This window comes from Anabrus simplex, chromosome 3, assembly GCF_040414725.1.
Source record: "Anabrus simplex isolate iqAnaSimp1 chromosome 3, ASM4041472v1, whole genome shotgun sequence".
NCBI lineage: Eukaryota > Metazoa > Arthropoda > Insecta > Orthoptera > Tettigoniidae > Anabrus > Anabrus simplex.
The window spans coordinates 14,676,446-14,693,220 of NC_090267.1; the positions used below are offsets into that span (position 1 = coordinate 14,676,446).

At 38.2% G+C, this 16,775-nt stretch overlaps 1 protein-coding gene across 4 annotated transcripts in view; it reads right to left on the reverse strand.

Annotated features, from left to right (window-relative positions):
* Positions 1-8,039: 8,039 nt before the first annotated feature.
* LOC136866946 (zinc finger protein OZF) overlaps positions 8,040-16,775 on the reverse strand; it is a 54,132-nt gene continuing 45,396 nt past the window's right edge. For 2 of the 4 annotated variants that reach the window (XM_067144037.2, XM_067144036.2), the window contains one exon: positions 8,040-11,405. In XM_067144037.2, coding sequence (XP_067000138.2) covers positions 10,598-11,405 — 808 coding nt within the window. In that variant the 3' untranslated portion in view covers positions 8,040-10,597. Of the gene's footprint in view, positions 11,406-14,811; positions 15,113-16,775 lie in introns of those variants that run through there. The other 2 variants (XM_068226958.1, XM_067144038.2) reach the window with 2 other exon arrangements.

Sequence of the window (16,775 nt, forward strand, 5' to 3'; positions counted from 1 at the left end):
ACATACCCCTTCTAGATCGCTACAAATCGACTTAAATGAATAAATGTAGATCGACATACGGAAGTATATGCATGTTCACCTTCACTTACAGAATAACTGCTGCTAAACGGTGCATTCATATTGAAAAACAGATTGTACGAAAAGACGGCTCTGGCCTCCTTTAGCGATCTAAATGGCTGGTCCTATGATATTTCCTCGTATCTCGTCTATTTAAAGGTAAGATTGTTTTAGAAACGTTGAATACAGTGAAATTTGTGTAAGGTTTTCACACAGTGAATTACTTTTCAGATACTTATGCGACAGGTTCAAACATAGAATTTCGCTCACATATGGCTACTGGGTTGGCCAATATTCGTGTAGAATTTGATGATCCTATCTTTCCTATAACTGAATCAAACCATCAATTATACGTGTACAAACTGCACAATTTAGATAAATCCAGAAATAGAGCCAAATTTAACGTATAAGGGATAGAGATACCACAAAATGTCATGGGACAAGAGTGGTAGATCACTCCAAATTCAACGGAGATTGTGCCATCCGTTTTTTGATACGAAATACCTCGATAGGGAGTTCTGCACCGTCATTAAAATTGCCTCCATATTTCGATATTTTTCGGCGGTAAAAATAAAATGTCATCTCGTAAATTTTCCGTCGGTCACAAGCTAAAAGCTATAATTTTGCCAAATTTCAATTTTCTAACTCGTCTGGGAGATTGTGCTGCCATCTTGATATGGGGAGGCTTTTAAAAATTTGGACTTTCAGGAAACCTTTAAGCCCATAAAACCTATAGGTTATCGTTCTGAATAAATATTACCGACTGTGTTCTTATGCAGATTTGAAACTCACAGCGTGTCCCCCTCAGAGAATTTTGAGAATTTTAGATTTTTCTAGGGATCCTGAAGTCATCAGCTTGTCTAGTACCAAGTTTGAAGTTTCTAAGATGCCTAGAATGGTCTCATTAATTCACAACTGTTTTAATTTTTCGTCTTAATTTATATATATAGGACAGTATATATAGATCACGCCAAACTGACTTCCATTTATTAATATGGATTATATTTCACCCGCTTAACTAGTTGTCTTAGGGGCGCCTTGACACCCACAGTACGTTTTCCAGGTAGAAAGTCATACTTGAAAGTCATACTGGAACATACACACGTCCATTATCTCGGTCATTTTTGACAATTTTTTAACCCTTTCTCACCCCCTATGCCAAAGGGGGCTGAAGTTGGACTTTAAAAATCCGGAATGTTACTATTCATCTCAGGGACTCGGAAAACTATGGATTCGGCAGTATATTCGATCATTTTTATATCTCAATCCACCCCCACCCGCCACAAAAAAGGGGTATGAACTTGGACTTATAAAATATCCGGAGTCTCACTATTCATCTCAGCGACGCCGACAACTATGGTTTCGACACTATTTTCGATTATTTTTGTATATCACTCTCCCATCGCCCCCACCACGAAGGGGGCTGAACTTGGACTTTGAAAAATGCCGGAGTGTCACTATTCATGTCAGCGACCCCGGAAAGTATGGATTCGACACTACCTTCGATGATTTGTATATCTAAGCCCGTCGCCTCTCCCACCCCCCCTAAGGGTTCCTGGGGTGTATTACCCCCAGGTGGTTTGTCTCCTGATGCTAAAAATCCGGAGTGTCATTATTCATCTCACCGACCCCGAAAACTATGTATTCGACACAATTTTTTATTATTTCTATATATCACTCCCCCATCGCCCCCTACTGTGAAGGGGGCTTTACTTGGACTTAAATTCTGGAGTGTCACTATTCATCTCAGCGACCCCGGGAAGTATGGATTCGACACTACTTTTGATGATTTTTATATCTCAGCCCCCTCGCCTCCCCCTAACCCTAAGGGTTCCTGGGATGTATTACCCCTACGTGGTTTGTCTTCTGATACTAAAAATCCGGAGTGTCACTATTCATCTCAGCGACCCCGAAAACTATGTATTCGACTCCATTTCATTTAATTTTATATATCACTCCCTCCTCACCCCCCCCCCAAAGGGGGCTGAACTCGAACTTTAAAAACATCCGGAGTGTCACTATTCATCTCAGCGACCCCGAAAACTATGTATTCGACTCCATTTCATTTAATTTTATATATCACTCCTTCCTCCCCCCCCCCCAAAGGGGGCTAAACTCGAACTTTAAAAACATTCGGAGTGTCACTATTCATCTCAGCGACCCCGAAAAGTATGGATTCGATATTATTTTCTTTAATTTGTGTATCTAACCCCCTCACCCCCCGCCCCTAAGGGTTCCTGGGCTGTCTTACCCCCGCGTGGTTTGTTACCTGATACTAAAAATCCAGAGTGTACAATTCACCTCGGCGACCCCGAAAGCTATGTATTCGACATTATTTTCGTTTAATTTTGTATATAACCCCCCCCCCGCAAAAGGGGGCTGAACATGGACTTTAAAAAGATCCGGAGTGTCACTATCCATCTCAGCGACCCCGAAAAGTATGGATTCGATATTATTTTCTTTAATTTGTATATCTGACCCCCCTCGCCCCCCCCGCCCCTAAGGGTACCTGGGCTGTCTTACCCCCATGTGGTTTGTCTCCTGATACTAAAAATCCGGAGTGTACTATTCACCTCGGCGACCCCGAAAACTATGTATTCGACACTATTTTCGTTTAATTTTTTATATCACTCCCCTCTCGCCCCCCACCCAAAAGGGAGGTGAACTTTCACTTTTAAATAATCGGGAGTGTCACTATTCATCTCAGCGACCCTGAAAACTGTGGATTCTACACTTTTAGGATATTTTTTACCTTGCCCTCCCCTGCCGCCCCTTTCCTAACGGAGCTACGGATGGCTTACCCGCACAGTGCTCGCCTCCACATAGTAATTCATAAGAGTACCAAGTTTGGTTGAAATTACTCCAGTGGTTTAGGAAGAGATGTGTCATTTACACACACACACACACACCCACACATACATACATCCATTTTTATATATAGTATAAGAAGAAGACGATTATGGTTGCTGTATTATTGCATAGAGAAATTTTATTTTGAACTCTGCAGACATCTAAACTTATCCTGTATATGCGAGGAAATTATTCGAATCCAAGGAATGAATATTACTTCGCTCGCGGCATGCCCAATCATGAGAATGGCTTCAATAATATAAGTCATCAGTTTTAGAGTCGTGTTCATTGCAGAGGGCAGGATTCTTATTCTTAAGAAGGATAATTGGTGCCACAATCGTCCGCTCTAAGATGCTCGATGTAACTCCAGGTGACTCCAAGTCTTTTAAAAGCTTTGCCGTGTAGTCGATAGACTTGTAACTGTGTAGAACATCGGGTAATTCTTGTAAAAGTTTCTTGTTGAAAGAAATGAATGACATGATGTGTGATAGAAGGAATGAAGAGGATGAAACCCGGCGCCGGCATATAGACCACTCCTCTCGAATAGCTCAAGACTTTACGCCCCCAACCGACGGACGAATCGCCATCAACAGCGTCATATGCCCTCACACCATAAGACCAAAAAAGGCCTCCTACGCCATGGACGTAAAATGGCCCCTTGAATATTGTGTTCTCTACTTATCTTATGTACGTTGCCTAGCGACAGTGACTTTATGCATTTAATCTTGGTGGCAGCACGTTGGATTGTCATATCCCAATGCACGTTTTTCAATGATTTTTCGTTCATAACTCACCAAAGAAAGCGAAAATTCCGGCTACGAGGTGCATTCGGACCCCCTTCCATCTACCTATGTTCAAAATTTCAGATCTCTGCGTGCTGTAGATTTAGATTTTTAACTATATGTAGAAATATTGTTATCCTAGTAAAATTCTAATAAAATTTCCTTTAATAGAACAAGAAGATGGAGAAATATTTAGAAATATACATTACATGCAGCCAAATACAGATTTATCTAAATCTAAGTAAGAACCAATAATATTTTAATAAAAAGAGCACCGGGCGAGTTGGCCGTGCGCGTAGAGGCGCGCGGCTGTGAGCTTGCATCCGGGAGATAGTAGGTTCGAATCCCACTATCGGCAGCCCTGAAGATGGTTTTCCGTGGTTTCCCATTTTCACACCAGGCAAATGCTGGGGCTGTACCTTAATTAAGGCCAAGGCCGCTTCCTTCCAACTCCTAGGCGTTTCCTATCCCATCGTCGCCATAAGACCTATCTGTGTCGGTGCGACGTAAAGCCCCTAGCAAAAAAAAAAAAATAAAAACAACCTGTTAGAGATGTTTAACTATATATAGAAAGACACTTGTTCTAGTAAAATTCTAATAAAAACAGAACAATTCTAGGGTTTTTAACTTTATATAGAATGTCGCTTATTCGATGCCCACGCAAAATTCCACTTTTAAATATTTTTATATAAACAAATAATATTTTAATAAGAAACAAATCCTTTAAGATTCCTTAACTATATAGTAATATATATTCAAAATAATTATATATTGATCCATCGCTTGCAATTCTCCACCATAATTGAGAACTATTTTTTCGTCTTGTTCTCAGAATATTTGTATATTAACTTAAAAATTCAGATTCGGCTTCAGTTAAAATATATGTTTCAAATTCTTTATATTCAAAATCTTCGCAGTTATATTAATCTCGTTGCTTTTTATTTCCACATACTTTACATTCGTTTAATCTGACTTTCTGCGTATAACATAGTGTTGGAATTCCTTGGTTTCATTACAACTTATACAGGTCTTCATTTATTAGGAACAAAAACTATGTCTAATATTAGGTAGCAAATAAATGTATAAATATAAAAATCGATTTTTTCCAAATGATATTTTTATGATTTTTTCTTAACTTTAGTTAATTTTATTCGGTTTTAATTTTATTTTTTAAATTTTTATAATTTTCTTAATTTTACTTCATTTTGTTCGATTTTACTTAATTCTTTAATTGTTTTAATTTTAAGCATGTAGAAATTATTTGCATAATTTTGTGGAGCATAACGCAATATTGCGACTTCTTATATTTTATGTAAATTGTCGAAAAACTAGTGATTTTAGGTTGCTCTCATATTTTATGTGGGATAACATATAAAAACATAAAATTATACGCAGAATTGTGAAATTTGGAAACGCGTTTAGAAGTGGTCCAGAACCCGGGGTTTTCTACTACTGCTGTCCACGCACAACATTTGGTTACAAGGGTTGTATCATGCAGATACAACCTTTTAACTTTTATAGGAACGACAGCAAATCTCATGAAATAACGCAATGAAAATGAAAAGGTATAAAATAAAATAGCAATGACACAGATTTCAACACCTCTAGGGCAATTACGGAAAGACATAGAGATACAATTACTACAGTGATGATGAAGATAATGCTAGCTTTTTCAAAGGGCCTAACATCTAGGTCATCTGCCCCCAATGGTACGAAATGTAATGTAATTTAAGTGTCCAAAATTCATGCACTAACCGGAATAAAATGTTGATGAAGAAGTAATGTATAATAATTTAAAATAATCAGTCGATCCTACTCACAATATTTTAAAAAAATATTCCAGAATCAATCCACTGGCTAGAATTCAAAGAGACGATGATGAACAATAATTATGAACTTAAAATGAACAGTGGATCCGACCCGCAATGTCCCAACTTCTAGAAAATAATGTAATATATATTGACCAAAGATCTGCTTCCAAAGCACAATACTGAAATGATGATGCTTGTTGTCTAAAGGGGTCCAAAATCAATATCAACGCCCCCATCATGGTAATTATCGCTAGTAAACTAGAACTATGGTATTTCTCATGTAGCGGTACTAATCACAAGTAACATAGACTCACTGTGTTCCTCCCATTGTGGTACTACTCACAGGTAATGTACTACACACAGGTGACACTGACCTATGATATTTCTCACATAATGGCGCCACTCATTGGGAACATAAAACCATGGTTTTCTCACATACTGGTACTAAACATAGGAACACGTACTATTCCATGGAGTTACTGACATAGCGGGTACTAATCACAGATACCGCAGATCCACGGCGTCACTCATATTGTGGTACTAATTACAGGCAACGCCCAGACCCGTGGTGTTGCTCGGAACACAGAAACATGATGTCCATAACTGGTAGCCGAAACACGCCACCGATGATAACCTCTTTTTATCTCCTTGGGGTGTTCCAATCAAAGCTGGACATATGGAACTCTCCATAATGGTGGCGTACACTATACACCGGTACGGTAAACCAATAGTGATCCACCCAAACCCATGGCTTTCCTCACCTAGTGGTACTAATCGCAAGAAGAGTCAACTCATGGTGTTCCTCGCATGATGTTACTATTCACAGGTACACTCATGGTTGAAAATTCAGCATCCCTTGGTTGTCCCTTTTAGTTGCCTCTTACACCAGGTAGGGGATACTGAGGGTGTATTCTTCATCTGCTTTCCCAACCACAGGGGATTGTTTGTTTGGTCCATCAGAGCTCTTTTATTTCACTCAAGTCCACCAGCAAGCCAGTTAGAACCCACCTATTGACCACTTGGGACACACCTCAAGGAAGTACCACCTATCCCCTTGCTACGACAGAATAGTAGGTTCGTGTTGTTGCCATTTTCTCTAGGTGTATATTCGCTTGGGAAAGAAAATGAGAAGATGCTTATAATCATGGTCGCCAATGCAGCAACTTACATAATAAATGTACAATAAGTCAAGCTCTTAAAAGGCTTGTATCCTAAGTTACAACATGTTGTCTGTCTGGCACATGGAATTCACAGGATAGCAGAATTACGATAACGATTCCCAGAAGTAAATAGAGTTATTTCTTCTGTAAAGGCACAATCTAGTATCAAACTTTTTAATGATCTCCTGCCAGGCATTCTCTGCCACCAGAACCAATTAGAACTAGATGGGAGGAATGGAAAAATGCAGTTGTGGACCACTGTGATAATTTAGATGATGTTAAGAAGGTAAGGATTAATTGTAGGCCTGGGCGATGTGGATCATGTAAATGTAGCTATAAGAGATAGGTAAAACAATGGACATGAATGACTTTAATGTTGGAACACTAAATTCCACCTAAGAAGCAACATTTTTCTTTTCTGGAGGTGTTAGAAAACTTAGATGAAGAAGCCAAACCCATTCCTACAGTTATCAGGCATGCAATGCAGTTAAATCACAGGCAATTAATATTCATCAAAACAAATTATGAATGACTCCAATCAACTCTATGACGATTGGAGGATGTCCACAAATCAGATGTGCAGGAAATTATCCCAGGGGAAGCAGGAATAGCTATAAAGATAAAAGTGCAAAAAGTAGAATTGAAAAATCCAGGACAGGAGAGGTAAAAGTGCAAAAAGTAGAATAAAGAAATCTAGGGCTGGAATTTCTACATGATGTGAGCAATACTCAGAAAGGTGAATATAATCATGATATTTCTGGTTACTGCACCAGAGATTGCTGCTATGGAATTTGCAACTTTAACTCCCTGTGAAGTAGAAAGGAGGTTTTCAGTATCTAAACACATACTCACAGGTAAAGGAAAGTTCCTATTGACTGAGAATTCGGGGAAGTACTTAATTGTTAACTTTTTTTTTGCTAGTTGCTTTACGTCGCACAGACACAGATAGGTCCTGTGGCAACGATGGGACATGGAAGGGCTAGGAGTGGGAAGGAAGCGGCCGTGGCCTTAATTAAAGTACAGCCCCAGCATTTGCCTGGTGTGAAAATGGGAAACCATGGAAAACCATTTTCAGGGCTGCCAACAGTGGGGTTCGAACCTACTATCTCCCAAATACTGGATACTGGCCGCACTTAAGCGACTGCAGCTATCGAGCTCGGTGATTGTTTACTTTAATAGAAATACAACTGTTAGCAAAAGTGAGACTTTAACTGTGCAGACAACAGAGAGATTGCTAATGAAACATAGAATAAATATTTTCAGATAATATTAATGCACAGCAAAAACTATTGATTCAGTTTCTTCTGGGGCTTTCGCAGAGAGCATTAACTCTATTTAATAAAAATGTGAACTTTACTTTCATTTTGTTGTACATTTATTTCTCACATAAATATTTAGTGTATACTAGATGTTTTATTACATATAAAAGTGCATATTTTCCTTTCTTAATGTACATGTGAATTCGTCCTGTAATTATAATGGTTTAGCTGCAGGCATCCTACTAAGCATGCTGTGGATTAAATTCTGGTCAACGCTGAGTTGAGAGGTTCATCTCAAACATCATGTGGTACCAGGAAGGGCATTCATCCAAAACAAATAAAGCCTTCAAGGCACACAACCATAATAAACTGAAGAATGTTTACACATTTTTCTTGAAGTACAAAGCAGTCCCAGTCCATTCACAGTGAACACCATATTGAGTTTGAACAGCTTTACCAACTTTTCCAATTGGAATGCTTCTTGAAGTTAATCTTTTGAAGATGCCTTTTTGAACAAACAGAAGTAACTGAAGTTGTTTCCAGAAAATATCAGTTTATCACAAGCATTTTGGTATTTACAGGTATTTGCCCGTGCATGTCATGTGAGGGCAATAGCCCATAAGCATGAATACCAGAGAGCAGCTAATTTTAAAAATAGAATATGTTATTTTCTATCTGAACATATGCAAACATAATATATACCATTCTAAGCAGTGGCTCTTAGAACCAATCAAACCAATAGCACTGCTTGCAGAAAAGTCATGTTGCAAAAGTATTCATCCATAATATGAATTGAAGAAACGTTCAGTCATTTTCTAAGTAGCAGAGCACCGAATGCCCTTTGGAATAAATCCTAGCTTGATGGCATTTTGAAATAGATGTCATAATTTTTTCTGCCAATTCCGGGCCTGTTTTGCACCATTCTTCCATGACATAGCATCAGAGCTTCTTTATTTTTAATACTCTTCTTGCTCAGATTACATTATAATTCCAGTGATACAGTTTAAGTCTGGGGACTTGGGTGGAGTCTGCAGCATATGAGGTGTATTGTAGAGTAGTCATTCCCTATCAACCCAAGGAGTGTACATAGGGTCATTATCTAGCTGGACGAAGCACTCACCTTCAAGACATAATTTTGCTATGCTGGGTATGAAGTTTTGCTTCAATATATTCAATACAACATCTTACCCATCTGTTCCAGTATTATATGGCAGTTATTCATCCCAACTGCCAACATACACCCCCCTTATCATTATGGAACCTCTCACATATTTTACAGTTACTTGCAGATTTTCACATTGGAGCTCTGTGTTCTTCTTTCTCCATACATGTTGCTTCCCAGAGCAATTAAAAAAATAGAATTACCCTTGTTAGTAAACAACACACATTACCAAAACTCCGGTGGCTTCCTAATGCACCCTATGGCAAACACCTGTTTCTACTTATGGTTCACCACATATCCAGGGCTTCTTCCGGTTTGTACACCCCAGCAAACTAGCTCCATGTAACAGGCGTCATACGGTGTCGGTGATGATGTTCTTCCCAGTGGAGGCTTGTACATCTTTTCGAAGCACAGGCACAGACACATGGGGGACTGTGCTGGACAGTGTGCAAAGTACTTCGCTCTTCTTGTGTTGTCAGCTTCCTTAGCCAAACAGTTCATGTCCTGATGGGTACAGTTGCATTTCTCTTATATCACTGCATGATTCCTGTATTTGTTTTCTCAGCAATTACTCTCTGAAAATCACCAATTAGATGTAGTTGGATAATTAATTTGCATTCAACAAGAGCTAAGTCCCGTTTCTTAGTCATTGTAAATGGAGCATGTACTAGATATTGACTCACCAACACTGGACTGAGATTGGTGATGAGTCTTACTTCCTCAATGCTGTGATTATTATAAAGACCATCCACAAGATGCACAAATATTCTTGCATTGCCATTTCCTAGCACAACAACCACCGTGACTTTTTGTTAAAGAGTAGTGAAGTGCAAGAGGGTATATTCTGCAGTTATTATAAGAATAAATTGCATATACAATGTGTATAAATTTTTGAAGTACCTTAACATTTCTAATTCATCTTTGGTGTTAAATATAAGAAGAGGGCAGCTGGATGAATACTTATGCAAGAGGCTGCGTTTTGTTTGACAAGCAGAAATGCTCTGAAGGGACAGACTAAATGAACCTAATGCTGTAGGAACAAGCGGCGTTACATGGTAAAGGCCATTGAAACATTTAATCTAAAGCATACACCATCACAATATTGTTAATTCTCAATCATTTATCCACATGTTTTGCAGGATTAAGGCTTTGTCACAACAAGCCTTAGTCAATAAATACGAGGCTAACCAATTTTGTATTCTTGTTTAAATGTGGCACAGCTCTTTCCAAAGGACACCCCTAATGGAGATAACTATTAGGTATACTAAAACGCATACTAATTGACTGGCTTGAAGTCATCAAGTTTATGCATTTCCGAAATGTGAGGATACTCATAAACTGTGGATAGCTGGTAAACAAACAGACGATGCTTTGAATCTTACTACTCCACAATATGTTCATATTTGAAGCAAAATTATATTTTAAGGGTCATTAACCAATTACCAACATCATCAATATCTGGCACTAATGAGAATCGAATCCCGCCTCCAAGGACGGCAGCTATTATCACAAGTTCTTACACTACGGGCGATGTTCTTGAAGAGGATTGACTGTCAACATCAAGACATCTATGCTGCAACAAACTTGGCAACTTCGTAAATGCCTTGCCACATGAAGAACAACAATATGGTTTCACCTTAGCGTGGTTGGTAACATGAACTCTTAAGTTTCTTTTACTATAAAAGGCACGGCCACAAGTAGCACAGGCAAAAGACCTGACATTACTATGTATTTTTTCATGTACTCTGAGCATCGAAGACGTTTTAAAAGAATTTTCACAAATCGAACACCGGAAAGGTCGAATGTCCGTATGAACTTTCTCGTGTGCTCTTAAATTCCATGTATTTCGAAAAGCATTTCCACAGATCCCACAGGAGAATGGCTTCTTATCACTATGAACACTTTCGTGTCTTTTAAGATGGGTTGACCTTTTAAAAGAACTTCCACAAATAGAACAAGAAAAGGGTCTTTCATTTGTGTGCCATAATTCATGAATTTTTAAATCCGCCAAACTTTTAAAAGCATTACCACAAATTGAACAGGAAAAAGTCTTCTCTTCAGTGTGTACATTTCGGTGAGCCTTAAGGGTCTTAGCACGTTTGAAAGCACATCCACAAATTGAACAAATAAATGGCTTAATTGCTGAATGACACAACATGTGGTCTTTGAGTTTACTTGGCCTTGCGAACATCTTGCCACATAATGCACAGGAGTATGGCTTCCTTCCAGTATGAGTATGTATATGCCGTTTGAGATCATATCGGCGTTTGAACCTCTTACAGCAAAGTTTACAATAATGCGCCGAGCTTCCAGCACTCTCCACACTGAAATATATGCAAAACTTCTAACCATTTCTAAACAGCAACATAACACAAGCAATTGCTTGTCCATGAGCAGAACTCATAGTTACCCATACGTTGGTGGTCCTGTTTGAATATAACTTTATCATTAGATTAAATTCTTCGAGCAACAATTAAAAAAGAGGATCTAAAAGTAAAGAGCCAGTTCCGACATAAAATGAGAAAATGACATTTATAAAACGTACTCATTTACATGAAATGAGTTCCTGCTCACAAAATTACTCCTGAACCATGACGAATATAAGAACCAAGTGTGATGACTCAACTGTTATAACGTGGTAGTTTGTGGACCCGCCACTGCGAGCACTGCAAACGTCGGTGTCCAACACGTACTTCAATAGACCGGCAAACCATGTGTTGGAAAAGTGCGGGAGATGTTATCGTACGAGATATTTCAAGTCAAGAAGTTTAATTTCCTTTGCTTTCAGTTCCTTAACTCAGTTCATTGTGTGTTCTGCACTTAAAGCACGTGTTTTATGTGGCCTGATTAAATTAATAGTTCAACATGCCGTACTGTTTTGTGCCTGGCTGTAAGTCAGGCTATGGTAGAGTAGTTAATGGTATAAAATTATTTTCACCACCGAAGGATAGAAATAAATTTGAAAAATGGGTCAGAGCTTTTCCACGAAAGGATACTGTGTTAACGCGTAATAGTAGAATTTGTCAAATTCATTTCTCTGATGATTTGAGAGTAAAATCAGATAACTTTATAGTGAATGTTGAAAAAGTGGTTATGTCTCGTGAGAGATAGAAATTACGTCCAGGAGCAGTGCCTCATATTTTCCCTAATTTGCCGAAATACCTTTCAAGTGAGATTAAGTCCCATGAAACTCCCAACAAGAAAAAAGAAACTAGACACCACTAGGAGAAGAAGAAAGACGGGAGTGTAGCAGCAAATAGAGAATTAAAAGGTCAGTCTAATGTTGATCAAAATTTGGGTTATTCTAGGGTGCTTTCTGATGCCGAAAAGACAATATTATCGCTCAAAAGGCGCCTAAAAATGCTAATCGAAATTTAATTCGAGCTAGATCCAGTCTAAACTCAGCAAAATCGAGAATTAATTTATTGGAGAAGCAGGTTAGAAATACACAGTTCGAAACTCTTTAGTGAACCATTTGGCTGGGTACGTTGTTAAGCACTCCTCTAAATTTATTAAGTGTTCGCCCTGTGCCCATTCTCTACGTGATAATAATCATAGTACATTTTCAGTTCTCTCCGAAATAAAAGACTACGGTTCAAGCAATAATTAAGTGTTTTAACACGCCCTTCGAAAAGTATATGTGACATTCTTTTCCTGGCCGAGAAAGTATTTAGTGAAAAACTGAACTCAAAATCGATATGGAGCGAAATATTTTTTGATTTTATCGATTCTATAGACAAAATTTCAGTTGATCCTTCAGGTGCTGGCTGTTGTCTTCAACATGGTATGAATATATTCCCCAGCCTTGTTTATCATTATCTGAACTGCCGATTTTTCTTCAGAATGAAAGAAATCCGGCGAGATTTACAATCTCGAACATCCGCCAAATCTTCATGCAAGCTTTTGAAAGTCCAGTAACCGACAAATTGAGATTGTAAGTAGAGTATTAAATAGTTCATGGGTGTTTTTTTAATATGTTGGGAGTTTTGTCATTTATGTATATATACACTCGAGTACCTTGTGCTTTTCGCAACATGTGATGAAAGTCGATGCTCTTATTTCCGTATATGATATTTTTCCATTGTTCTCTGCCGTGGTATTTTAATTGTAATCTCTCATTTTTTTATAAAAGACAGTGTATATACTGATCAGTTACGGAGTAATACGTTTCCTGTGTCACCATTCCTAAGACCAGCTGATAGGTATTGTGGAGCTACCAAACTCTAGCGCTGCCTGGCGGGGCGCGCCTGAACTCGATGAGTCATCACACTTGGTTCTTATATTCGTCATGCCTGAACTTTTAAGTACTGCGCACGCATGTATGCATAATCGAAATTACGTTCATGGTTCTGCTACTGCGTAGATGCATGAAAATGCATCTTGACTCTACTGGTGTGTCATCTCTTGTAAAGTACTGGAAACAGAACAGCTCTGTAAGCACTCTTTTGCATGCGAAAATGTGACTATAAAAGAAAGCTGTTTGTTTATTTGAATGCCATAATGGTTGGCCAAGTGTGGGCTGACCATAGTAATAACATTTTGTGTATGATCGAATCTCATCCAGAATAATTCTAACCTCGCTTAAAAGATTATTGGTCAACTGACTACCAGAGCATTTCATTTGCAATACCCCATGGATAAGGTGTAGTGATACCATGTTGGATGACAAATGGAATGTTTGCTCGCATGGAGAATGAAGGTGTGTGCTAGGTTGACAGTAAAAGTGATTATAAGTAAAATTCAAGTCATGATGTTAGTGTTGTGAAAAAAAAATGTGCTCTCAAGTGTCTTTGGAGTGAAAGTAGATTGTATTTGACACATAGAGAAGGCAGCTATCAAGTCAGCAACATGAGCGAATAATTTGCATGCATGGAGTGCATCATGCTTGCTTAACATATTACGTAAACTGTTAAGGCAGTTGTGTTAGAATACTGAACCAATTACATATACCAGAAAAAATTCAGGGTTGGTCCCTCAGGGTCCAAATATACAGTCAGTCAGTCAGTGCCACTGCTTCAGATCATGCAGTTCTAAAAGAATATTGGCAATGGGAATACAGATGCTTTTATCTGCTGCATCATATTCCCCGGCTTGGGTTTAAATAATATATGTCATTGGCTTTGCATCCCACTAACTACTTTTATGATTTTTGGCGATGCTGAAGGGTAGGAACTTAGTCCTATACAGTCCTTCTACATGCCAGTGAATGTACCGACACAAGGCTGACATATTTAAACACCATCAAATAACACCAGACTGAGCCAAGATCAAATATCTCACAAAGTGTACCAAAATTAGTGGGCTCATATAACTCTTCATAGATGCTGAATGCATTCATCTTCACAAAATAGGCAAAGGTGGATCTGGCAATGAGGTAATTGAAGTTTTGTAATAGTAACACCTTGTCAAAGAATCCCAGAACATAAGCAAGATTTTCTAACTACCAAGAGAGATTGTTGCCCTGAAATCTCCCCAATATATTGCAAATAGCTGATATAATCGTGGCCAGTTTAATAGTTTCTCCTCACCTACTACATTTTCTTTAATTCTTGTTTGCTTCTATAGGATCACCCCTTTCCCATCACATTTAATAGGAAGTCCATCAGGCAATTGATTACAGACCCACAGAAATTTAAGAATATGAAAAAAGTAGAGTTATAATTATCATCGAGCATAAACAGTCTATGCAACGCCTATATTGGTAGTTATAGGCTTGTTGCATCATGTACTATTATTATATTCAATGCAAATTTTGGCAATTGTTACAATATGTCAGTAAATATAAATGGTTCTGTTCATAGTCAAATTTGGTCTGCACAAAGCTGTTTCCAACTGTGAACTAAGAACACAAACGTTTTTCTTATTCATGAATAGCTTCGTAATTAGTCTGAGAATGATGACAGATACTGCTCTGAAAATCACGATATTGGGAAGAATGATGAAAAATTGGGAGTCTTCCGCTTAAATCGGGAGACTTGGTACATCTGCGAGACTGGAAAACATTCTTCCCATAATGAGCTGACAGTACGACCTGAGGTGAAATAAACATGAACTAATAAAAGTACAATTCATGTAAGTACATAATAATGACATACCAGCAAAAAAGGAAACTGTACAATATGAGAAGGGCCGGTCATTGAAGGAGTGACCCTGTTAGATTTCTCCAAAACGTTTGTGTCCAAACTTGTATAAGGGACGTGTCTGTCACCCTTTTTCTTGGACATAAACATTGATCCCTCATGGAAGGTTTAATTTAGGCATTGTTTTTCATTTTAGAATGAAAGGCGCAAGATTTCTGCCATCAGCTGTTACAGCAAGCATTGCAGTAAATCGTTGTTCTTCGCTTCCAGTAGTGTGTACGATAAAACATGATGTCCCTTTCTTATCCTTCAGTTTATGCTTCGCAATCACAAAGCAATTAAAATCTAACACCATACTTTTTGGTTGAAATCATTTGGTACTTTTTTGGCATAAGGATTTTTTTTTTTATCAAAGAGAAAGTCCATTTCTCTTCATAAAATGAATCATCCAGCCACAGCTAAACTTCAAATCTGAGAGACTGATTCCATGTGGAGCACCTATTTCCTCATCCCTTAAAATACAGCATTTCATGAGAAAGAACATACTGAACGTTGCAAAATGAAATCATATATATAAGTAGATTCTCCTCTACTGGCGGAAACTTGCCGCTTTTTGGTCCGTGAAATGCTTTGCAAGACTTGTTAGTCATTTGAAGTGCACTCTCTGTTACCAAGGTAGCGAACATTGCATTCAAACATTGAATACTTATGGCTCGCTGCCCTACTCCCATATGATTCAGCATAACTGATCACTGTGAGTTTATATGATATGGTATTACTCGAATACTTGCTAAATGTGGACTAACAAGCAATTCTGAGATCACAGAAAATGCATGTTCCATACCCAAAACACTCACAAAATAAGTTTGTACCAGACAGGAATAGAGCATCACTAGTCACTACTGTGCTGATTCTCTCACTGAACTCGTGCAGTGGTATTTCCTACTGGCTGATAACAGCAGGTTGCCCAGTATTTGGAATGCCTGGTTTTACAATAGGAAGGCTTCTGACTGAATAGTTGAGATCTTTAATTCAAAACGTATCCTGAGATGTGTGATGGATGTTCAAAGAACTGTTGATATTACTTTTTCTCCACTTTGGACCCTAAAATACTGGGGTACGTAAATTATGTAAGGGCGTTAATTATGCGAGAAAATACAGTAGTACATCATAGGGGAAACATTCAGGAGACAATAACAATATCAATTGGCTCCAGTTAACTTTCCAAATACTTATATTGTAGTCTATTATCAGCGCTTGTGAACCACATGTCAATAGAAAATGAACATGGGTTGTATAACTTTGTACAATTTCTTAGTATAGAATATGTTACATCACTGTAGAAATCTGCTGAAATATACGTACAACTGCAGTAATATTCAATGACAAGTAAAATTAGTGATATGAACATGCAGTAACTTTTTAATGACAGCTGAATACATACTGTAGTGTTGAAATGCACATAATATACCACCTACAAATTGCTGCCTTATGTGGTATTTTCTATTAATGGCTAGTAATTTTTGTCATGTCTGCCTCTGTGGTGCAGTGTTTAGTGTAATTAGCTGCCACCCCCAGAGGCCCGAGTTTGATTCCCGTCTCTGCAAAGATATT